Source organism: Pagrus major, chromosome 1, assembly GCF_040436345.1.
Source record: "Pagrus major chromosome 1, Pma_NU_1.0".
NCBI classification, from domain to species: Eukaryota; Metazoa; Chordata; class Actinopteri; order Spariformes; family Sparidae; genus Pagrus; species Pagrus major.
The window spans coordinates 8,298,183-8,324,165 of record NC_133215.1 but is presented as its reverse complement, the minus strand read 5'-3'; the positions used below and the strand labels follow the sequence as shown (position 1 = coordinate 8,324,165).

Here is a 25,983-nt window from a genome sequence, read left to right as displayed (position 1 = left end):
ACCCTTTCTTTAAGACTAAATCTTCACTGTAGCTGTAGCGACCGCGTGTTGAGGTTGTAAATTACACTGGACAAGCTGTATGAAGCCATTTTGGTGTGTGTGTTGTTTTTTTTTTTAATGCAGTTGGTTTTTTTCAAATAAGTCCCCATCTGCTTCAGTTGTTTAAGAAAATGCTGCAACGCTGTTTTGCTGTGAAGCTCCAGAAATGTTTTGTTGACTACAAAACTTCACCTGACTTTCTATCAGCATGAGGGTGAGGAGTCAATGGCTGAATTTAAATTTTTGGGTGAACTTTTCCTTTAATGGAATGGGTATTTGTATTACACTATCTAGATAGTAACACAGAGTGTGACTTTACATGTAATGAAAGCAGAAAAACCTTGGACTTCAAGGGTCTGTTATCCAAAAGAAAAGGTATTTAGACTGAATTTATCTCGCTTTATTTGACCTTGTGTGGTACGTGAGGGAGTATAAACAAGGTGTGCCTGTGGAGACAGGGCTGACCAGCACTGTGATTCAACAACGCCACACTTTCACTTTCACAACATTTTTTAATTTGAAGACTGAACTGAACAAACAGAGAGAGGATGTGGCATGAGAACAGGCTGCACTGCCAACATTCTTCCACTACAATAGAAAATCACAACAGAGTGTGAGCTCATTCAGTTTCTGACCACCTTTGGGTTCGACGATTTGTGTTTTCTGCCTCACGAGAAGATAACTTGGAATAATGTTTGTTCGTTTCATCCTTCTGGTTGTTTGTTCAGTGAGTTTCCTGCGCAGCTTCCATGTGTCCAGTTGTAGTAAGTGTCCAAGTTTTCCATCAGTACTTTGTCATGACGAGATTTTCTCATGTTTATTATGTTTTTCAATTTTCCATCCTGTGCCTTTACTTTTAGTCACATTTGAATATACTGTTGTGGTTCTTTTGAGCCTTCATCCGTCTGTAATTAAGTATTTCATTCATTAAAGTATTGAGAATGTTTATTCTTGTGAAGTGCTCGACAAATAAATTCAAATCGATAACAAGTAGACAAGTACGTATCTTGAATAAATGAAATCATCAACTTACAACATCACCGCATTGTCTAAAATGTATTTTAGTTAATTTGTGTGGATATTGTTAATTTACAGTGCCCAGCACACAATTGTGTTACTGCTGTGCATGCAAAAATAATAAGGAAGCATAAAATGTACATACACTAAAGCGGAGCAATTGCTTATTTTTGTCAGTATCTCAATTTGTGGTTATATTTCCCCATTGTCTAAAGAATACATAAGATTAATAAAGTCTGCCTTCTTCTTCTTCTTCTTCTTCTTCTTCTTCTTCTTCTTCTTCTTCTTCTTCCGAAGCAAAGCTACAGGCAGCAATAGATCTGATTGTCATTGTGTGGAATGATTTTTTTTTAATTATCTGATTGCTAACTTCACACAGAGCTGTTTAAAAACCAACATTAATATCTTTGTTACAGATGAAAGCTGTGCAGATAAACCTGTGTTCACTCCATCCAGACTGGTGGTGAAATATGGTGGCTCGGCCTCTGCCAGCTGCTCCGTATGTCAACATTGCCAGGTCAGGACCTTGGATCTGGAAGTAGCTGTGGGACGCAAAGAAAAAAATGGAAGCATGATTTCATGGATGGTTGATAAACTGACCGAATGGGACACATCTCCCATATGCTATTATAAAGATGGCCAGTGTTGTAGCAGCCTGCGAATAACTGTCTACCGTAAGTAAATGTGCTGTTGAACAAAATACTGCTGCTGGTGAAGATTTGATCATTTATGACTTAAAGTTAAGCTGTTTTACAGTGTGTCTCTCCATGTCCTGTCTCCACAGAACCTCCGGACACTGTGTCCATCAGCGTTGTTAACCACACTGGCCCGATGTTGGAGGGTAGTCAGTACACTCTGCAGTGTTCAGTCCAGAACGTTGCTCCTGTTGAAAACCTCTATGTGACCTTCTACAGAGGACAGACACAACTGGGTCAACCACAGTCCAACAGCAACACAGAGAAGAAACCGAAGTCTGAGATCTTCACTCTTAACTTCATCCCCAGTAATGAAGATGATGAAGGCCAGCTCTGGTGTGAAGCCAAGCTGGAACTGGGACCTGAAGGACCACAGCCCCCTCCAGTGGTGAAGTCACAAAGCATCACTGCCACTGTCCACTGTGAGTCTGACAGCAAAGACGCCTCAATGATGCATTAAGCCGACTACTGAAACCTTGTAGTTGTACAAAAGTAACCAAACAAACGTCTGTAGTGCTGCAGAAATGAGTCCAAAAACCTGGAAAAGTCAAAGTCAATAGGTTTTTTTAATGGGTTTTCAGTTAAATGCCTGAAATCGGGTCTGTGGCTTAAGATATTTGGCATGTTTTGTTTTACGACATAAAATATAATCAGTAAATGTCCCAAAATGTAATTATAAAACACTTACATGTCCTAAAAACAGCGGTTGCTAACAAGTGGCTAAATGAGACTACAGAGGTTGTCACGGACTCTAACTTTTCAACTTGTACTTTGATCAGTTTATAGAAAACTTGTATAGTAATTGTGTAGTGGTGATCATCTGTGACGATTATTTTGCTGAACAAAACGTATATTATTGTCAAACTACAGTGGCAGAAAGACTTTACGCTGCATCAGCTAACATAAGCTGTGATGAAAGTTAATCAACCACATTATAGCCGGCTTTTTAAATAGAGTTAATGTAAAATATATCATGCTAGTTTTAACATTATATTCTTGTTGTTTGGCAGGATTTAATGGAGGAAAATATATCATTTCTAAAACTATGCAAAAGAACATAAAAATACAAACTTGTATATTTGTAAGCACTAAATAATATCTCAGGTACATGAGTAGAGAGAAGAATAGTGACATAAATCAACAGTAAATATGATTTTCATTAACGCGTCCATATTTAGTTGACAATAAACTAACCTCATTCATCAAAAATACTGTGCTATAACCCAAGAAACACAACATAAACATGTTAATATGACTGTAAATAGTAGATGAATGGAGCTGTGTTTGTGGACTTCAATGCTAAAAATTAAAATGCAGCTCTTTACATTCACCACTAGATGGTACAAAAGAACAAGTACATCAATTTCACTTGATTAACATTTACTGTTCAGACATAAACGTGGTATTAATCTCATCGAGTTCTGGGGAAGAAAGAAAATAAGTGTATTTTTTAACAACCCCATGTTTACATTTCGCTCTCTTCCCTTTTCCTCCTCAATCACGACACAGATAAGCCTCAGCTGGAGGGGTCATCGCATCCTGATCCAATCACCATCACAGAGGGAGACTCTCTACAGCTGAACTGCTCAGCTGTGGCGAACCCCAGACCCTCATACACCTGGACATCCCCGTCACCTACTGCTCCCTCCTCTCGGGACAGTGTCTTCACTATCAAGTCTGTAACCTCTGCTGATGAAGGGCAGTACACCTGTTCTGTCAGCAACTACTTGGGGACGACCACTGTGGAGTTTAACGTCACTGCTGAAGGTGAGTTCAAACTTTAACCCTAACCCCATGTCATAGTTTGTGCTTTATTTTTGTTTCATTTATCTTTTTGTGAGCATCATGGAGCGAGTACGGAGGCCCAAAGCTGACAAAAGGCAGCAAAATATGTATGACGTGAGACAAATATATTCTGATCCCGCTTTAATTGTACCATGAATGATGAAAAGATGTTTTTTTCCATTTTAAGAGAGACATTTTCAACTTGAGAAAGTCGCAGTTTGTCATTAAATTTAAATGCTACACAACCAACAGTCGTGTAAGTGACGTCGTCTTGTTGAATGCTCACCAAAACCTGTAACTTAAACATCGCAGAACTGATCAACTCTCCTTTCACATGACTGCAGTCGTCGATATGACCAGATTTACTTTGATTTTCATCTTTTTTGGCGGCCATGTTGGTGTTGGTGATGTATGTAGAGCGGTTTGACACAAAACTAGATCATATTTTACAATGTTTACTACAAACGGCAACTTTTTTGATTTGAACAATTGTATTTAAAATTCACAACCATCATATGTGTGATTCATGGCACAATTCAAACGGGATCTAAACATTTTTTTTGTCTCTCCCCACTGACTGCTGTACAAATGTTTTATGAAATAAGGTCCCGTGAGGTGACTTCAGCGCTCCATGACTAGTTTTCTTAATTTTTTGTTTGTTTGCAGGATGTGTAGGATACATCGATGATTAACTGTATGCAAAGACAAAGAAAGGAACATTTAATAGTTGAAACTTTTGGCATTCATCCCAACTGATTTCAAAAGTCGGATACTTTTCGTTAATGTATGCATTTTGATTCCTTCATATAATGTCACCAACAACAGAAACATGTATATGATAATGTAAAGAGGAGTCGTTGTCCTTCATTTGAAGTTTGACAGCAAAACAAGTCAACTGTGTTTTTGTGCCCAACCACAGTGACGAACCCGACCACAGTGACGAACCCGACCACAGTGACGAGCCCGACCACAGTGACGAACCCGACCACAGTGACGAACCCGACCACTGTGACGAGCCCGACCACAGTGGCAACAACGACAGAGCGGAACAGAAGTTCCAGCAGCGTACTGATTCACAGGTTCATCTTGTGTTTTACGCTTTTGTTTTCTGTTCTGGTTTGAGTGAATTCACAGAGAGTGTAAGAGGAGGTTTGCTGCTCAGACAACAACATGTAATGTTTTTGCCGCTAAAGAGAATTAAAAGGTATTTTATCGTATACAATCAGCTCTCTGAATACATCGAGAAAGCAGCCTGTTGTGTGATCGTGCTCACTTTATACGATGAACTGAGATTTAAACACTAAAGACCATCGACTTCTACGTGAGTAGCTTATACATTACTTTTGTTTTCTGCATATACATATGCTACAAAATGCTGTAATAACTGTTAAGTTAGAGTGGCTTTACTTTATGGTTAGGTAAAATAAAGTGGATCTGTAGTGCTTTGAGCTAAATGCTAACACCAGCATGCTAATATGTTCACAATGACAATGCTGACACTATTAGGTATCATTTTTAGCATGTGTACTTCCCCGGAACGATGTTCAAACCCAGAGAAAACGGTAATTTTTTTTACAGAAGGTGCGTTTAATTCGGTCACCTGTCACAATAACTTCCAGGAGAAAGTCAGTGTGACGATGGAAGTCTGTGAATAAAACCGAATGTGAATAAACCTTTGTCTGTGAACATTTCTGGCTGAGTCATGTCTAAATTTAACTTAAATTTTTACTCTGGGGAATATAAACATGTTTTGACCTTTTGACCTGAATGCTTTAAAAAAAGTAAACATGCTTAGAAACTTGTCGAAGCATTCAACACCAACTTATGTATTTCGATTGGCACTTAGGATGTTTTGAAGTTTGATACCCTATATTTTGTTATAAGTTAAAGAAACAATCTTTCTCTGTTAGATCATTGCCATACTAGTTTTTCCTACCATTTAAAATAGATTGGGGGTCTTTTTAAAGTTGAATACCACATTTTCATTCTCCAGGTTCATGTGTAACAAACATTAATAATAATAAATGTTGAGTGACTCTCTTCTCAAGATTACAATCAAAGCATTACTAGACTACATAACTCTCCAAGCCCATTTCCTCTCATTGAAAAGTTGAACTACTCCCACAACTCCCAAATAATAGACAGGATTTTGTTTTTGCGCCAGGATTTTGCTTTTTTAGGCGTTACCTTACCAAATGTATTATTCACAGCCTCTTGTGTTTCCTCTCTTCGTATCAAGAAGTCATTCTCAACAGGCAAAAGATTGTGGCATTTTTAACTGGAAACACAGTGTTTTCATTCGGAGAACCACTGGGAGGCGCCATAGTAAATATATCCTTAAGTAAATGATCTGATAGTGACATTTTTCTGTTTTTAATTCTCTCAATTTAATTCTAAATTTGATTAAATGGAAATAAACAGGGTATTTGTCCACAATCACACCTAAAGTTATCAACAAGGATGTTTCTTCTGATGTCTTTTGTCATGAAGGAAGGAAGGAAGGAGGTGTGTTATCTTGTGACAGGCTATTGAAAACTCAAATAAACTCATATAAAAGCACTGAGAAATATGTGACTTGTATTTGAATATCACGCCATTTATGTGTACATGCTGAATACAGTGGAAATCACATTATGGGCAGGTTGAGACTCGCAGGAACCTCGCCCCGTCTGCTTCTAAAGAAAAGTGTTAGTCTGCCAGTGACTCACGCAAATGTAAACTCACAGTGATTAATGAGATTTGTGTTGATGCCAGATTTTATTTGTTGCAAACACAAGCAGTACATGAAGTTAGATGCAGTGTCTAAGAGGACACAATCTAAAAACTGAAGCACGAGAAGGCAGATCATTGATGTCCTGGAGGCAGTAATGAGTAACTCATTGTATATTTCTTCATGAAAGACGTGGAGAAAAGCTCTGTCAGAGAAGATGTTTTGAAACTGATTTACGTCTCTGGCTGTGGGAAATTAAACAAGTTTAAGATTAAGAACTCAATGTGTGGATCAGAACGTATGAGGATGTGAGAGGAGGGTGACAGTTGAATGGAGTGGTTAAGGTCACGTCGTGTCATCAGTATGAGGGGGTTTAAAGGGAAAATGTGGATGTTTTTTTAGTGTCTCAAATGAGCAACTCTCCAACATCAACAAGGAGAATTTCCCGTGCAAGACACAAATAAAACCACCTGGAGACGCAGGCGGAAACATCCACATATTCCCTTTGAGTCCCCTCATCCTGACTTCTGTGTCCGAGCTTATGCAACACTTACAACAGACCTACACGACCCCAGTGTGACAGTCTGGTCACATTGCTGTCATCTCTGACGTTCATGTCTACGAATTTAGCTCATCTTAAGATCTTGCCCTTTTCCTGTTTAGGCAAAAATGGGAAGTTTAGTAACCTTTCTTATGAATTACACCCCGAAGGACAAAGCGTCAGGATCAACTTCCTCTAAATATTAACTTTAGCTTTACTTCTACGTTTCACTTCTGTTATTTTGCAGACCTGGAAAACTTATTCCAGAGACGTCAGAGTGCATTCCCCATTACGGGGTGCGTGTCATGGTGTGGAAACAGCGAATGATGTCATTTCTTTTAAGTGTAATTTGTACCTGAAGACAGTTATTTTGCTTGGAGGCCTACATTGATATCAAGCTTATTACTTTCAATTCAAAAATGGTAAAAACAGAAAGGCATCTCGTTTCTGCCACTGTATAAAATATGTGAAGATATAACCTGGCACTCCGAGCTCATATTTCGCTTATCAAGCTGTTGATGTTCACATGAATCCGGGGGAGACATCAGAGGTGAGTGTCTACAGCCACCTTGTCTCTGTTTATGTTATCTGTTATGTAACTGCTGTAGCTCAGCCTCCCCTGCTCTCTCTGTATCACAGCTGTTCACTGGATCTGAACGCCCAACCTGTTTTCAAAGGACAAGATTTTCAAGATCATGCAGAGGCAAGCTTGATGTGGTCAATGAGCAATTCAGTAACTGGCATAGAGATTAACTGCTCACTGTGACAACAGTCTGTTGAGTCACGCACGTTGGCTAAAATATTAAAATGGGTATTTTCCCAGCATTAAGTCATAAATAAATGCTTTTACAAGGAATAGTTGGACAGTTAGCTTAGCACACATGCTACAGGGGGAAACATCCAGCCTGGCTCTGGCTCAACCCCGGCCTTTAAACGTCAATAAGATGTTTGTTTAATATATACACATTTTTACAAACACACTAAAAATGAAGGTACAGCCAACAACCAGTTAGCTTAGCTTAGCACACATGCTTGAATCAGGGAACAGCTAGCCTTCCTCTGTCCGAATCAGCAAGGTCACTCATTAACACACTGTTTGTTTTATAAGTACAAATACCAAAGTGTAAAAACAATGCTAGAAATGAAGCTAAAACCAGCAGCCACTTAGCTTAGCATGAAGACTGGAATCAGGGGGAAATAGCTCAGTCCAAACCAGCAAGGTCACTAATAAGGCTAACACACCCTGGTTGTTTAAAAAATACAAATACCTCAGTGTAAAAACAAATGCAAAAGATGAAGCTAAAACCAGCAGCTGCTTTGCTTAGCTTAGCATAAAAACTGGAATCAGGGGGGACTGGCTGGCCTCTCTCTGTCACAAACATCTTGTTTGTTTACTACATTTAAATACCAAAATGTAGTCTAAAAGCAAAATGGAAATGAGGCCTCAGCCATAAACCAGCTAGCATATCTTAGCATAAGGACTGGAATCGGGGGGAAACAGCTTGCGTCACCATTTAACACCTTTGTTTAACATGCGAGTACTGAGGTGTAAAAACTGAACTATAAATGGAGCTATAGCCTGCAGACCTTAACCACACGAGTCTACGCAGAAACGGGGGAAATGACACACTACAGTTTAACACTTCTTTTTACGGGCTAAACAAGTGAGCTATAACATGTTAATTTATGAGCTGTGAACGTGCTTCTTTTTCTTTGTTAGCCTATGTTTGGATAAAGCCAGACTAGCTGTTTCCCCCCTGAGCTGTTTCTCCTCTTTACTCAGCATTAAAGCAAATTAGGCATACTTCCCAAAATGTAAAACTATTCTTTTAAAATGTTAATCCTTGTATTGTTGTGTCATTTTACTCACCACTTCTTTTAATTATTAATGGCTGGCCTAAGCATTAGTTAAATGTGTCAAACTGTTATTCCAGTTATGTGGCTCTGCTGCTCTTTTCCAAACACCACATGCCATTAAAATAACTTGGCTCCTGATATGGAGTCCTGACAGCATGCTGAAGTGGGGGGAGGGAGCAGAGTAGAGGTTAAAAAAATAAAAGAAACAAGATTTAAAATATGCACCGGAGAAGAGGGAAGAGGGAATATCACGAGTATGAAGGGAGGGATAGATAGCTTTACTATGAGGACACAACTGAGGTGAAGGTGACCTGTAGATCTTCACCCTCGGGACTTGAACTCTGATTCATGTGCATGCCTTTTTCCCTACAAAAGGGAGGAAGTGCTCTCAGGAAGGAGATAAGGGAAGTGTGCATCCGGAGAACTGAGGTTCCTCCACCAAATTCCTCCCCCCTTCAAAAAAATAGGCCTATCTGAGATTTAAAGCTGTGCTGAGGCTGGTACGAGCCTTTACTACCTGCATGTTTCTGTGCGATACCCTGAAGTTCACCGGGTGATGAAGAGGTGAGTCAGGGTCATGAGATCAGTCATCCTCCGCGGAATGTACCAGAATTTCCCCAAACTCTTAAATACTTCCTCTCCCAGTTTCAATTTCACTTAGTAATGACATCATGACAACCCCTCATTGGCTGAAGTGTGGTGGCTCTGTTCACACAGCTCTGCCTGCCTCTCCTTCATAGAAAAACAAAGAGGGGTTTTCAGAGAGATTTTTACTTTCTATTTCAGTCGTCGTCGCCGTCTAACCTCGGGCTCACACGTTTTTTATCCCCGGGCTTCTCGTTTGCTTTTCAAAACCGACTGGCAATAATGTTGATCTCTTACATATTTCTGGGTGTTTCTTTGCTGAACTCTCTTCACGACTTCCATGTGTCGACTGAGGATTGTGGTAAGTTTTCCTCTTTTTCTGCTGTGGTCTGAAAGAGCATTTTAAGGTCCGCCATTGATAGCAGTGTGTGCGGTCACTCATCGGTAGTCATGTGCTTCATACAGAGATAACCATCTAACACAACTTTGTGGGGTTTTGTATTTGTTTAATGTTTTTAGGATTGGTATTTTATCAGATACAGTGAAAAGTGGTGCTTGATGCTTGATTTACATGGTTCAGGTTCAATAATTAAAGGTGCAATATGAAGTTTTAGGGGAAAGATTTTAATCAGAGGAAAAAGATCTTCATTGACTGATTTGTTTTAGGCCTAAACAAACGAAATAAACAAACTCTTTGTTTTCATGGCTGAATAAACTGATACACTATACATTCTTTGCTTTTTAAATTATTTGTTGGCCATATTTAGATTTTCTCTGTTATTGTTTATTATGTACTATACTGTACTGTAGTATAATCATATCCTCTGTTAAAGTATTATTAGTGTAGTAATAAACAGTATTTGTTATTTCAACATATTTTCTCACGTTTTTGGATGCGCAGTACTGCACATCATTATGGCCATGCCAGTAAAGCAATTAATTGAATTTGAATGTTATGTTTACAGACCGTTTAAGGTTGCCTGACAACATACACTCCAGTAATTACGGAAGAGCTATAAAGCTATTTGTTTTTCCCTTTTTTAGTGTCTGAAAAGTTTCTATGTGGGAAAAAAACATTGCATAAACAAACAAAAACGCTGTTATGATGACAATATATGGTGCTAATATAACTTTTGGTTTCTTGAATGTTACAGTTTAAGATGCTTTTGCTAATTTCACATCCAGCTGCTTAAAATCACAACCTTTAACTTCTGTGTTACAGATGAACCCTGTGAAGATCCACCTGTGTTCACTCCATCCAGACTGGTAGTGAAGCATGGTGACCCAACCGGTGCAAATTGCTCTGTATGTCAGCATTGCAAGAGCACGAGCTTTGGTTTGGAAAAGAATTTGGGAAGCATTCAAAAAAATGGATTTCTGATTTCATGGACGGTGGACAAAATGACGGAATGGAGCTCTAATCCTATGTGCTATTATTCTGTGCCGGGTTCAAGTCGCCAGTGTTGTAGCAAACTACCTATAACTGTCTACAGTAAGTGAACTTGTTGCTGAACTGTACTGTTGCTCATGGAGGTTTTTATCATTATTTTCATAATGACTGCTAAGGGACTGGATTCACAGTACTAATTAAATACTAAAAGTATTTTAAATTCAATTTCTTGATTTGTTCTTTCACATATTTATAGTGATTTATATTCTTTGTGTGTCTCTACACTTCTCTATGTCCTCTTCCCTGTCTCCACAGAGCTTCCAGACAATGTGAGCTTAACCATACGTACATCTCGGGAGTGGTATGAGGGTCAGAACCTCACTCTGGAGTGTTTGGTCCAAAATGTTGCTCCTGTTAAAAACCTCCGTGTGACCTTGTACAGTGGACGTGGGAAGCTAGGTCAAAAAGAGTACAACAGCACAGAGTACAAGCCAGGGTCTGAGAAGTTTAAACTGGACTTCAGCCCCACTAAAGAAGATGATGGAGTACAGTTCTGGTGTGAAGCCGAGCTACTTCTTGGACCTGAAGGACCACAGCCCCCTCCAGTGGTGAAGTCACAAAACTTCTCTGCAACTGTCCTCTGTGAGTCTGACAGCCAAATCAACACCCCACGACACAAATTTTGTTCTCATTTTGACCTCTTTTGCAGAGATGGAAGAAGTGTTTTGATCTGTTACTTAAAGCTGCTCTAATCAATATTATTGTATTAGCGAAGGATCACATGACTACCTGCTAGTGGTTTTACAGCCAGCACTTTACTGCTTTGGTTCACTCACTCAGCTCTCGTTGGCATGTTTCCAGTGAAAGAGCTCTAAAAACTCACCATATACTACTTTCTTCTGTACCAAATGTTGGACAGGCAAAGCTAGCTCCTAGTTGGTAAACGTAGAGGAGCATTTAGCAGCTGAAGCTTCAGATATTTACCTCAGGAATCTGTTCAGAACAAAATCAGAGCAACAAGATGATGACTGGTTGATTGATTTTTATATTCGTGGACATTTTAGTCCTCCATTCATTCAAATGTTAGCATACTAACTAACACTGTCACTGTGAGCATATTTGTATATTGACATTAGCATTAGGCTCAAGGCCCCATTGTGGCTAAATGAAGCCTCAGTGACTCATAAATAACATACCAGTAACTCTTAACATGTCAATACCAGTTTATTACTGTTACTAAGACAGTAAAGTGATCTGACGTTTTGAGAGGAATGTTTAGAAATATACAGCAGCAGAAGTACATCAGCCTGTTAGTCACAGTGCTGTGGCTTTAGGTACTTTCCATCCACTGCTGTTTTACAATGTTTTATTTAATGTCTATCTGCATCAATCTATAATCTGGTCAAATTTCAAAAATTTTCCCATTTTGCTGTAATAACGTGCTGTATCTCTTCCTCGCTCAATCAACACACAGATAAGCCTCGTTCCACGGCGGCGTCACATCCAAATCCGATTGTTGTCAAAGTGGGAAACCCTGTGCAACTGGATTGCTCAGCTGTGGGAAACCCCAGCCCCAGATACACTTGGACGGTCCCATCAGGTGTGTCCCCCACCAATAGCGGTGTTCTCATTATCAAATCTACAACTACCGAGGATAAAGGGCAGTACACCTGCGTCGTCAGCAACAGCGAGGGGACTGTCACTGCGAGGTTTGACGTGGACGTTCAACGTGAGTCTTAAGTTTTGTCATGCCCAGTCTTTTACTGTTACTGGAAAGAGAGTCACTTAACCACAATATTGCTTTCAGTAGTGCTTTCTCACTTCAGTTAATAATTTATTCTAACACACACAGGAAGGAAGTTCATCATGACTGTTTCAGTGTTTGATATCGGTCAGATCTAAAATATTCTCTGTTCCTTTTTTCTTTACCCATACCCCTCACCCAACCTTCTGCAGGCGACTACACCATAATCATCATAGTTGTGGCAGTAATAGGTTCTCTTCTGTTTCTCTTTCTGGCGGGATGTATATTCTTCAAATGCTACAAAAAAAACCGAAAGGGACAGTACAACCTGAAGGACGTTTTCCGTTTTCACAAACAACACTCTCTTGTGCCCACTGCATTGTGAGTCTGCTGGAAGTTGTGAAATGTGTATGAACACTTTTGAGCTGTTGCTTTGTCACAAGCTGCAGCTAAGGGACGTCAACCATGAACCACAACATCCTTGGTTTGAGTCTGGCATGTGCATCTCTCTCCCTCATCACTCTACTGATGCTTTCTATTTACACGAAACAGCCAAAATACTATATGTTATAAAATAGTCACATTTCAATAAGTACTGAATGGACCAAGATTTACTCTGTAACACCTAAATACTGTTGTAAAAAATGTTTAGTTTAGCACAGCCGTATTAAGACAAACTCTGGCTGCTGTAGAAATCACTAGAAGACATTCCTGTTTTTTCTTCATTTACAAGTTTAACTGCTGGACACAAGCATGATCTGATCCTTCCATGTTGGTGTGGTGCTGACAACTGGGGTCTTCAGGCTCTCTGAGGGTCTGGGGACCTGCCTGCTTTGCCTGGTTGGTAATCTAACATTAAGTAGGATCAGCTCGTTGTTCGATTTTATCTCTCATTTGAGCTGAAAGAGAAAGAAGAACATGTGAATATGAAATAAAAAACATTTCCATCCTTAACCTCAAACTGATGCACGACCTTGAGTTTGGTACATACATACAGGGTATGTGGTTTTTGGTTTTCTGTTTTTTGTTGCTATTATTGTCATATCATCTAGCATCTATCTCACTTCCCCTTATTTGCATTTATTAAACTGTCACCTCACTGGTTTCAGAACATCTTGTCGGAGAACTGCAGTTGAAAAATAGCTTGCTGGCTAACTTTGTCACAAAGCATATTTGAAACAGTGTATATCGTTTGATAATAGATATTCATGTGTATTACACTAGCACAGAGTATTAATGTTGATATATGTGAGACTGAAATGTGAAAGCAGTTTATAAATGAAGACGTCTATGTACATTTAACTACTTTCTGACTTTATATTTAGAGAGGTGTTTTGTATATATATATGTATATGTGTGTGTGTATATAAAGCTTATATGATTGAGTGAAAATTCTCCCACTGAACAGCCGTATGTCAAACCACTGAAAGCTTGAGCCTGAACTCATTCTAACCTACAGCTACTGATAGAGTGACGGTTATTGTATGTATGCTTATGTGTGAACTGTAACGATGCGTAGCTGAGTTACAATGAAAAAGAGGAATTCATACAAGCAAAAACTGTATGATAATGAACTTCACACTGGGACTACAATAAGAAGATATAAGCTTGACCGTGCTTTTTTACATTTTGTATTTTAATAAATATTCACTTTGAACATCCCAGTCTCTTTCATTCATATTCTGTTGTATTTTAAAGTATTTCCAAGTAAAGGGAACAAGGTACTTTACATTATCAGCTTGTTATTTCTGAATGATCTCAACTAAGATTCCAGTTTTCCAATGTAAGAGTCTGACCTTGACTCACAGTACATGTGAAAGATTTTATCATATGTGTTTGACAGTGTGACAACATGGCAAGAACAATAATCCCCAAAAGTACTGTTGGATCCAGATGATGTAATTGTAGATTTCCTGTTTATGAGGTTCTTTATTGCTCGATGGGAAAGGCCATCATCCATGGGTGGAGTGAGTAATTCCATCCCAGAAATGTGTTACTCCTTCTTTCTCCCCTCCCTTACGTCTCGTCTCGTACCAGGAAGAAACTTATTTTCTCATTTTCCCTCAAGGATTGCAGTGGGCACAAGATTAACTGTTATCCAGCTAATGTTCATGTAGGCTGCATAGTATGTCTATCTATTTGTGGGTGGTTTTCTCATTGTAAGGAATGAATTTGCCCGACAGGTCTAAAACAATTTGATTGTTGCGAGACTGGAATTAAAGCAGCTTTCTCTGCTACAGTCATGCTGATAACAACACGTGGTTCAATGGAAAAGGAAGTGTGATCAACAACACAAAAAGTGTTTTCACTTTTTGTGTTCCTTGTCACCACTCACTTCCAGAGGAAACACCTGTGCTTCCTCAACTTCTTACCCAGTGCCTTAATGTTAATGGTGGCACAAGTTCATGCTTGCACTTGTTAAATGTTAACAGTCTGCAGATTTTATGACAGAAACTGGGAATTCAAAAGTCTTATTGCAGTGGGGCAGAAGCTTTTGCAGAACCTGGATGCCAATTTGAGAGATTTGCATTACAGCAGATGGCAAACTTGAGCACCAACATACTGTAGCTCAGAGAAGCCACAGCAGCTACAGTCAACAACAGCAAGGAAAGAGAGAGGGAGAGAAATTCCCCAGACTCCCTCACGAAACTGCTCAATTTTGAGCGTTGTTGAGATAGGAGAAACGTCATAACTTTGTGAAACGTCACAAAATCTTAATTTTGGGCCTTCTTGTAAATTTGGCATGTGTTATACATTCATTTATTTCTTTTTTTGTGTAAAAATGTATGTGTTTATTTGCATGTAGAGTGGGAAAGTAAGATCCAATGACACATACATGTTATAGGGAGTGCCACAGCCCCCTCAGCACCCCTTACTTCCTGATAAAATGACTCCAAACAAAAGAAAAGGGACAGGTTAAATTTTAAACTATCTTACATTATTTTGTGCTGTTTTAAGTACTGTACATTGGCTGCGTGTATGGGTGTAGATGCTTGCTTGTGTTGTAGCCTACTGTGTGATTTTATTTGTTTAAAAAAAGACAATAAATCAGGTTTAAACAAATTAGTGAGTTACTTGAGTAAATGTACTTAGTTACATTCATCCACTGTTAAGCCACAAATTCAAGCATGCAGTTTAAAACAAGTTTTTTCTAGCAGCGTTTGGGTCCTCAATTGATAAGTAATACTGAAATACTAGCAAGTCAGTTCATACAATTGTATTATTGTTGTTGTTGTTGTTGTTGGGGATTGTTGTGTTGTTTGGACTATTTCCAAACATAAACCAACAAATAAATAAATTAACGATCATTTGCTGTTCATATTGTACTGTTACTTTTGAAAGTCACCCCATCTTGTTTAGTAAAAGTTGCCTTGTGCAAAATAAAAACAAACACAAACACGACGCGACCCGCGCTTCTTGATGACGTACATCGTTTAGATTCCAGTGGCGCGCGGCGCGGAGCAGCCGTCAGTAAGTGGATTTGTGTAAACGGCTCGTGGCAGCATCCCTCTCTCCTCTAAGAGGATTGGGAAACTATCGGTTTCTGGCTTGTTTGCTGTCGCTTTGTTGGTGTTGCAGCGTCCCGGCAGCTTCCATTGACTGTTTACTGGCTGAAAACGAGAGGAGAGAGAGGAGAGAAAGAGCAGGAAGACGTGACCAGTCCGTACGTCGACACACCGAGCCTGTTCAGACTGAGACACCGGGTCAGCAGTGAGACTTGTAGTAAACCTGGTTAGTTTTACTAGTAGAAGTGATTCAGAGACGGACTCACATCCACAGGGGGGGTCGGTACAGACAGAGCGGGCCGACAGGTGTTACACAGAAATCTGTGACTGAAGGATCTAGTAGCCACTTTGCTGTTATGCATGCAGCCTTTAAAACCAGGAAAAATACCATTATGCCAAATTTAAGACGATATATAGGCCCATATCTTGACAGCGATATAATATCTTTATATTACCCAGCCCTAATATTAAGTTAAGGACCATTCACGAGCTCCCTCCAGAACTTAAAGCCACATGTCACAATCTCCTTGCTTGACTTTCCCCCTGTATCTCAAGGGCATCATTGTTTGTGTGACCATGAACAGCCCTTTATATGTTAGCACAGATCAGTGATTCCCAACCTTTATGACCGTTTAAAGTTTATATCAGTCGTGTCTGTGGGTTCTGACCAAGTCAAAGTAAAAATCTAATATTTGGAGGCCTGAAGAGATTTAATTCTCCAGTAATTTACAAGATAAAAACCACTGGAGCCAGTTTTTCGTTACGTCACGCCCACATTTGTTTCCAGTGTGTGTGTTCAATCATATTCATCCTCTCCTCAACCCAACCGTCTCTGTCTTATATTTCTTTTTAATCCGTCCTCTCTGGCCTGCCCTAACAGGCGCGTCTGGAGAGTATGGCCGAGTTTCAGCAGAGAGGGGAAGACATGGAGAGTAACTTTGCAGAATGCAAGAGGCTATTAGAAGAAGCCCAGGGACGGCTGAAGGAGCTGGAAGAAGGAAGGAACGAGGGAGAGGAGGATGAGGAGAGAGAAGCTGAGCTGAAGAAAGTCCAGGCCGAGGTGAGAAAACTGAAGACGGATGAAAAGTCGTTTGAGAAAATGATCGAAGAACACCGTTTTCACTCTTTGTTGAATATATAATGGTAGTTGACTCTCAATTTACTGTATCATGATGCTGGATGTGCTTGCGTGTGCACCAGGTATGTTGCGGCGCTGGGACGACAGTCAGAAGTATCTGTCAGACAACCCACATCTGATGTGCGAAGAGACGGCTATGTGCCTTGTTGTCATCTGTATTGACTTTGAGATAGATGAGGTGAGTGCTGTGAGAAGTGGATATGCATGTTCTGGGTAAAAAATTTTTTAGCTTTTAACTTTATTCATGGCCGTGTCAGACTGCAGACAAGCCGTACCTCGACAACTGCTGTGCTCAGATTCGTATGGAGAGCGCTATGAAGGAGCTCGAGGAAGAAGAGAGGCAGAACAGACTGGGCCCCGGTGGTTTGGACCCTGTAGAGGTCTATGAATCTCTGCCAAAGGTAAATCATTCACACACACATGCAAGTGTATTGCAGTGGGAGGTTTGCCACAATGGTCAGCAGATGTTGTTTGATAAAATTGAATTATTGAAAAGTAAGTAACAGGGACAAACTGATGAAGGATACTTTTGTTTAATGCTGAATTTACAAGAAGACACAAACAATAACAAACATGAATACATGTTTAGCTTGTAGATGGGACTACTCCTTTTCAACATCTCTTGGATAATGTAGTTGAGATCCACAGGGGCATCTGAAAGAAGTTGTTTTCTTTTTTTTTTTACTCAAATATAGTAGAGCATTGTATTTTTTAAACATCCATGCAACTGCAGTTTTCAATCTCCTCCAATCAGAGTGATACAGATGAGCTGACTGGTTGCACTACTGTGCTGTTCACTTATTGCATTTGCAGAGATCTCCTTCTCGACCTCTGGATCACCTTCATCAATAGTGGACTCTACCTCGCAGTGCATCCATGTTTCCTTCGCTTTCCACAATAATTCTGGACCCGTTACCCATGTCTTGTTGTTCAGAAGCTTGTGGACTGTCAGTGCTGCCAGCAAACTCGATTTTTCCGATTTTTTCACGATGTTTGTTTTTGGCAAATTGTTGACATTCATCCAAAGAGTGACTTTGTAGACAGAATAAACAACTGATGTTGCTCCTTGTGTTACTCGGTTTGGTTTCCTAGTCTCCTTGTGTTGTAGTTTGTTGATAGCACAGACACTTGTAGCAAAGTTTAATTTTTGGTTTTTGGTACACATCCCTTTTGATATGCATTCCTCTGTCAGTGGCTTGAATATCCCTAAAAACTGGATCAGACAAGAGCTTGACTTGATGTTCCACAAAGTGCACGACGTCATTGAAGTTCGGTTTGCGCTTTTGTTTTTCATGAATATCACATGCTTTGCTTCTGAATCGTTCCCTCAGTTTAAAAGGAAGTTTTGAAATGACAACTTTAAGATTAGCAGACATGTCAAGTTCTCTCATGTCCTGCCAATCCGACATTGTGTTGTTGCATCCACATAGGAATAAAGTGTAATCCTGGTGCAAGGAAACATTTTCAGCCTTAACAGCAGGCCAGTTGAGAACTTTTTCCATGTAAGCTGCCGTGATCTTTGTTTCATTGCCAAACTGCTCTTGTAGGAGGGTTTTAGCCTTTTCAAAGCCTCTCTCAGGACTCGTATGGAAACAACTTTGTACCATGTCTCGTGGACGCCCTCTGGTGTATCTTTCCAGAAAATACATGCAGTCCCCTTTAGTTGCACTTTTCTCCTCCGCACAGTGTTTAAAGGCTTGCGTGAAAACTCTGAATTTTAAAGGGTCACCTTCAAAACAGGCATATCTCTTGGTGGAAGTTGGCTTGCTCTTTGTTGTTGTATCAGCAATTCAGCTATTTCATTTTGCCTTTGAAGAATTTGTAGTTCAGAATTATCACAAATTGTAGGTTTCGCATTTTCAGTCCTTTCCACTTTTGTGACAGGTACTTTTTTTCCCCCCTCGATGTTATGGAGTCTTTGAGCTTTGCATCAGGAATGACAACAGTTACTTTTTTTGGCCTTTGCTTCTCAAAATAGGAATCCGTTCCATCTTGATCTGAAAAAGCTTGCAATACTCCACCTGCAGCTTCAATCTCGGCATCAATTTCCATTTGTTTCCGTAATGATTCCTCCTCTTTTTCCAGTGCGTGTTTCTTTTTCAGTGATGCTGCACGTGACAGGAGCGCGGCTCTCTTGGCTTCAGCTTGTGCACATGCAATTTCCAAAGAGGATTTGTTTGATCGACTTGATCTTGCACTGCTACAGCTTACTGTGGAGTCCAATCTCCGTCCGCACCGCGTCCAGCCGACCACTCTGGGTCTCTGGTTCCATGTTCTGGTCCCTAGCTTAGCTTAGCATAAAGACTCAATTCAGGGGAAACAGCTAGCCAGGCTTTGTCCAACCCATAAGGGCCCCAATTAATACACCTTGTTTGTTTATTTTACAAATACCAAAGTGTAAAAACAGAACTACAAATACCGCTGCACCCGGAAACTGGTTAGTTTAGCTTAGCATCAAGACTGCAATCGGGGGAAATTGCAAGCCTCTCTGTCCAAACCAGATCACTAATTAAACATCTTTTTTGTTTAATACATTTAAATACCAAAATGTAGTCTAAAAACAAAATGGAAATGAAGCTTCAGCCATAAACCGGCCAGTTTAGCGTAGCAAATGGACTGTAATCAGGGGAAACTGCTAGCCTCACCATTTAACACCTTTGTTTAAAATGCAAATACTGAAGTGTAAAAACTGAACTAGAAACGAAGCTGCAGCCTGCAGCCAGTTATCTTAGCCACACTAATCTACGCAGAAACATGGAAAAATGACACCCTACACTTTTTTGGTTATGCTAAGCTAGCTGCTGTCTGCTAGTGGAAGCTTCATTTTTAGCAGGCATACAGATGAAAGGGAATCCTCTTTACTCAGCATTAAAGCAAATAAGGCATATTTCCCAAAATATAAAACTTTTATTTTAAAATGTTAATTCCTGTATTGTTGTGTTTCCTAGATCTTAAATAGGCTAAATAAATAAAAAAATAAATGTAATTTTACTCACAATTTCTTTTTATTATTAGTGGCTGACCTTCCCCTGAATTTCTCTGAACTCTTGAGCGCTTTCTCTCTCTGGTTGCTCTGCTCACACAGCTCTGTCTTCCTCTGTTTCTTAGAAAAACAAAGAGGGTGTGGACTTCCTATTTCAGTCGATGCTGCCATCTAACCTCGCTCACACGTTTTTATCCCCGGGTTGCCTGTTTGCTTTCAAGACTAACTGGCAATAATGCTGATCTCTTACATATTTCTGGGTGTTTCTTTGGTGAACTCTCTTCACAACTTCCATGTGTCGACTCAGGATTGTGGTAAGATTTCCTCTTTTTCTGCTGTGGTCTGAAAGAGCATTTTAAGGTCCGCCATTGATAGCAGTGTGTTCGGTCTCTCATCCGTAGTCGTGTGCTTCATACAGAGATAACCATCTAACACAGCTTTGTGGGGGTTTGTGTTTGTTTAATGTTTTTAGCATCGGTATTTAATCAGATACAGTGAAAAGTGGCGCTTGTTGCTCGATTTACATGGTTCAGATTCAAAAATTAAAGGTGCAATATGAAGTTTTAGGTAAGAGATTTTAATCAGAAGAGAACGATCTTCATTGACTGATTTGTTTTAGGCCTAAACAAACGAAAAATAAACAAACTCTATCTGTTTTAAATGGCTGAATAAACAAACTGACCTTAAAGGACAACACAGATTAACTGTTTTACTTTGTTTATATGTGGCGGACCCTGCCACATCTAGCTTCAAACTGTTCTGGGGACCTTATTTTCCTCTGCGAACAGCTTGTTTATTCAGTTATGGAAACAATACATATTTCTGAGTTTGTATTATTTCCTCATTAATATTGCAAATATTGTTTCTTCAAAATTACATAGAGCCCCTTTCAAATATATTTCCTATTTCCATAAGCTATACATTCTTTGCTTTTTAATTATTTGTTGGCCATATATAGTTTTTCTCCATTATTGTTTACTATGTACTGTAGTTTAATAATATTGATATGTGTCATATCCTCTGTTAAGGTGTTATTAGTGTAGAAATAAACACAGTATTTGTTATTTTCTCACGTTTTGGATGATACTTAACATTTTAAACTCTGTAAAAAATAAGTCCAGTAATTAAGGAAGAGCTATAAAGCTATTTGTTTTGCCCTTTCTTAGTGTCTGAAAATTTTCTATATAGGAAAAAAACATTGCATAAACAAACAAAAACACTGTTATGATGACAATATATGGTGCTAATATAACTTTTGGTTTCGTCAATGTTACAGTTTAAGATGCTTTTGCTAATTTTACATCCAGCTGCTTAAAATCACAACCTTTAACTTCTGTGTTACAGGTGAACAACGCTGTGAAGATCAACCTGTGTTCACTCCATCCAGACTGGTAGTGAAGCATGGTGACCCAACCGGTGCAAATTGCTCTGTATGTCAGCATTGCAAGAGCACGAGCTTTGGTTTGGAAAAGAATTTGGGAAGCATTCAAAAAAATGGATTTCTGATTTCATGGACGGTGGACAAAATGACGGAATGGAGCGCTTCTCCTATGTGCTATTATTCTGAGCCGGGTTCAGGTCGCCAGTGTTGTAGCAAACTACCTATAACTGTCTACAGTAAGTGAAGTTGTTGCTGAACAAAGTACTGTTGCTCATGGAGGTTTTTATCATTATTTTCAGAATGACTGCTAAGGGACTGGATTCACAGTACTAATTAAATACTAAAAGTATTTTAAATTCAATTTCTTGATTTGTTCTTTCACATATTTATAGTGATTTATATTCTTTGCGTGTCTCTACACTTCTCTATGTCCTCTTCCCTGTCTCCACAGAGCTTCCAGACAATGTGAGCTTAACCATACGTACATCTCGGGAGTGGTATGAGGGTCAGAACCTCACTATGGAGTGTTTGGTCCAAAATGTTGCTCCTGTTAAAAACCTCCGTGTGACCTTCTACAGTGGACGTGGGAAGCTAGGTCAAAAAGAGTCCAACAGCAGCACAGCGTACAGGCCAGGGTCTGAGAAGTTTAAACTGGACTTCAGCCCCACTAAAGAAGATGATGGAGTAGAGTTCTGGTGTGAAGCCGAGCTACTTCTGGGACCTGAAGGACCACAGCCCCCTCCAGTGGTGAAGTCACAAAACTTCTCTGCAGCTGTCCTCTGTGAGTCTGACAGCCAAATCAACACCCCACGACACAAATTTTGTTCTCATTTTGACCTCTTTTGCAGAGATGGAAGAAGTGTTTTGATCTGTTACTTAAAGCTGCTCTAATCAATATTTGTGTATTAGCGAAGGATCACATGACTACCTGATAGTGAAAGGGGTGATGAACCCACAGATCATCATCCCCTGACTCCTGCAGACCTTTATATTGTTTTCATCTCATTGTGGTTTTACAGCCCACACTTTACTGCTTTGGTTCACTCTCTCAGCTCTCGTTGGCATGTTTCCAGTGATAAAGCTCTAAAAAATCAGCATATACTACTTTCTTCTGTACCAAATGTTGGACAGGCAAAGCTAGCTCCTAGTTGGTAAACGTAGTGGAGCATTTAGCAGCTGAAGCTTTAGATATTTACCTCAGGAATTTGTACAGAACAAAGAGCCAAAAGATGATGACTGGTTGATTGATTTTTATATTCGTGTCATGCACATAGAGTGCCCAACCCTCATGGGTTTACAAGACACCAAAAATACAGTTGCAAATATTCTCAGTTCCTTTTTTCTTTACCCATACCCCTCACCCAACCTTCTGCAGGCAACTACACAAAGTTCATTACAAAATTACAAATTAATTGCAGCCCGGTCTTAAACAGAACATTAACGTTAACGCATTTGCCGTATCTACTTACAGGGTGATAATATGTCAGTGTTTTGTTTATACCTTGTTCCTGCTGCTCCCAAGTAGCCAACAAGTTTTTCTTTAAGAGTGTTATATTACCCTTGAATGTATAATGATAACAATGATTATAACTACTTCGATTTATATTTTCATTGCTATGTTTGCTATGTTTCTGACATGGCCTTGCTCATTTATTTGTGAACAGTACATTGTAATAACTTTGGTGAGCGATAACAAAGTTTCTCATAGCGCCTTCATGAGATCAAAAATTAAAGATCCCCTCCAGACATGTTTTAATATGTGTATAAAACACTGCACTTTAACTAATAATGTTTTTGGGGTCATTTTTCCACAAGAAAATGTTCTATCATCTTGTTAAAAGGCTCAAAATTCCACCTAATCCTTCTCCCTAATTAATTAAAAAAACAAAACGATTATGATTCTGCAAATGTGTCAGTACAAAAGTATAACTACTTCACAGGTGTGCTTCACTGAAAAATGCATTTATAGTGTATTTTCACAGGAGGCTTCAAGTTTCCACATCACATTTGTGTAAGCTGAATATTGGACCAGAGTTGGTTTACAAACTATTTGTGATGTCACAAATCATGCCAGTAAGATCAAATTTTCAGTGAAAACAGAAAAAGAAATGAGAAAACAGCTTTAGGTACTTTCCATCCACTGCTGTTTTACAATGTTTTATTTAATGTCTATCTGCATCAATCTATAATCTGATCAGGTTTCAAAATTGTTCCCATTTTGCTGTAATAACGTGCTGTATCTCTTCCTCGCTCAATCAACACACAGATAAGCCTCGTTCCACGGGGGCGTCACATCCAAATCCGATTGTTGTCAAAGAGGGAAACCCTGTGCAACTGGATTGCTCAGCTGTGGGAAACCCCAGCCCCAGATACACTTGGACGGGCCCATCAGGTGTGTCCCCCACCAATAGCAGTGTTCTCATTATCAAATCTACAACTACCAAGGATAAAGGGCAGTACACCTGCGTCGTCAGCAACAGCGAGGGGACTGTCACCAAGAGTTTTGACGTGGATGTTCAACGTGAGTCTTAAGTTTTGTCATGCGCAGTCTTTTACTATTACTGGAAAGAGAGTCACTTAACCACAATATTGCTTTCAGTAGTGCTTTCTCACTTCAGTTAATAATTTATTCTAACACACACAGGAAGGAAGTTCATCATGACTGTTTCAGTGTTTGATATCGGTCAGATCTAAAATATTCTCTGTTCCTTTTTTCTTTACCCATACCCCTCACCCAACCTTCTGCAGGCGACTACACCATAATCATCATAGTTGTGGCAGTAATATGTTCTCTTCTGTTTGTGTCACTGGCGGTATGTTTTATCTTCAAATGCTACCAAAAAAAATGAATGGGACAATACAACCTGAAGGACGTTCTCCGTTTTCACAAACAACACTCTCTTGTGCCCACTGCATTGTGAGTCTGCTGGAAGTTGTGAAATGTGTATGAACACTTTTGAGCTGTAGCTTTGTCACAACCTGTGGTTCAGGGTTTAAGACGTCAACCATGAACCACAACATCCTTGTTTTGAGTCTGGCATGTGCATCTCTCTCCCTCATCGCTCTACTGATGCTTTCTATTTACATGAAACAGCCAAAATACTATATGTTATAAAATAGTCACATTTCAATAAGTACTGAATGGACCCAGATTTACTCTCTAACACCTAAATACTGTTGTAAAAAATGTTTAGTTTAGCACAGCTGTATTAAGACAAACTCCGGCTGCTGTGGAAACCACCAGAAGTCTCTGTATTAAAAATTTAAGCGATTTTATCTCTCATTTGAGCTGAAAGAGAAAGAAGACTTTGTGAATATGAAATAATCAACATTTCCATCCTTATTCTCAAACTGATGCATGACCTTGGGTTTGGTACATACAAACAGGGTCTCTGGTTTTTGGCTTTTCTGTTTTTTGTTGCTATTATTGATATATCATCTAGCATCTATCTCACTTCCCCTCCTTGCATTTCTTAAACTGTCATCTCACTGGTTTCACAACATGCAGACTGCAGTTGAAAAACAGCTTGCTGGCTAACTGTCATTTTTAAGCTGCAGAATATTTTTTTCTTTAAATAAATGAGAAATACACACAAATATGAATATAACATTTATATCTCTCTATTTCAAATAAGCTGTAAGACCGGTTCCAGCTTCAGGATGATGACGATAGACAAAATTTTAAGTTCTATAAGTATATTTGATAAGACCAGGCTTCTGTGTATATGCTGATGTGTGAAATGTAACGATGTGTAGCTGAGTTACAATGAAAAAGAGGAATTCATACAAGCCAAAACTGTATGATAATGAACTTCACACTGGGACTACAATAAGAAGATATAAGCTTTGACTGTGTTTTTTTAAATTTTTATTTGAACAAATATTCACTTTGAACATACAGTAAAATGCATCCAAGTCTCTTTGATTCATATTGTTTTGTATTTTAAAGTATTTCCAAGTAAAGGGAACAAGGTACTTTACATTATCAGCTTTTTTTTCTGAATGATCTCAACTAAGATGCCAGTTTTTCAATTGTTTTACATTAATTTATTTCTCTTTTTTGTGTAAAAATGTATGTGTTTATCTGCATATAGAGTGGGAAAATAATAATAATGATAATGCCTCTTTTTAGGGGGTGCCGGAGCCCCCCCTACTTCCTGTACAAAACACCTATTTCCCTCCAAAGAGAGAAGTATGAAATAGCAGAAAATGTATTGCTCAAGTATTTTGTAACTTCACATTGCATGCCTAACATGCTCTCGACATATGAAAAATGATGGACAACTGCAAACAAACAGTGATCGAGAAGGGACAGTGGAAATTGAAAACAATGAAATACTATTCTGTTGTTTTTTTTATACTATCCTACATTATTTTGTGCAGTACTGTACATATGTGTGCATGTATGGGTGTAGATGCTTGCTTGTGTTGTATTGTGTGGTTTTATTTGTTAAAAAAAGACAATAAATGAGGTTTAAATAAATTGTAAGTGAGTCACTTGAGTAAATGCACTTAGTTACATTAGGGGCGGCAATGTGATGTGGACTAGTAATGGAGAATGCTAGTTCATATCCTGGGCATTGCCGAGATGCCCTTGAGCAAGGCACCGACC

General features: G+C 39.2%; 1 protein-coding gene across 1 annotated transcript; it reads left to right on the top strand.

The window, feature by feature from the left end:
* Nucleotides 1-623: 623 nt before the first annotated feature.
* LOC141005266 (uncharacterized) lies at nt 624-25,290 on the top strand. Its single transcript, XM_073477074.1, has 18 exons — nt 624-803; nt 1,473-1,730; nt 1,841-2,173; nt 3,261-3,518; nt 4,456-4,652; nt 9,362-9,590; nt 10,452-10,721; nt 10,935-11,261; nt 12,094-12,348; nt 12,576-12,744; nt 13,167-13,207; nt 17,070-17,185; nt 17,265-17,408; nt 20,226-20,304; nt 21,335-21,607; nt 21,823-22,152; nt 23,638-23,892; nt 24,120-25,290. Exons 1-18 carry the CDS (start codon nt 731-733, stop codon nt 24,218-24,220), a joined length of 3,708 nt encoding a protein of 1,235 aa, XP_073333175.1. The 5' UTR covers nt 624-730; the 3' UTR covers nt 24,221-25,290.
* The last annotated feature ends 693 nt before the right edge of the window (nt 25,291-25,983 follow it).

What these genes read in the sequence shown, in the direction of transcription:
- LOC141005266 (XM_073477074.1), top strand. Translation starts at nt 731, where the DNA reads ATGTTTGTTCGTTTCATCCTTCTGGTTGTTTGTTCAGTGAGTTTCCTG. An exon ending in TCTATGAATCTCTGCCAAAG is followed by an intron (nt 17,409 to 20,225) that starts GTAAATCATTCA and finishes TAACTGGCAATA; the next exon opens with ATGCTGATCTCTTACATATT. An exon ending in TGTGTCGACTCAGGATTGTG is followed by an intron (nt 20,305 to 21,334) that starts GTAAGATTTCCT and finishes TCTGTGTTACAG; the next exon opens with GTGAACAACGCTGTGAAGAT.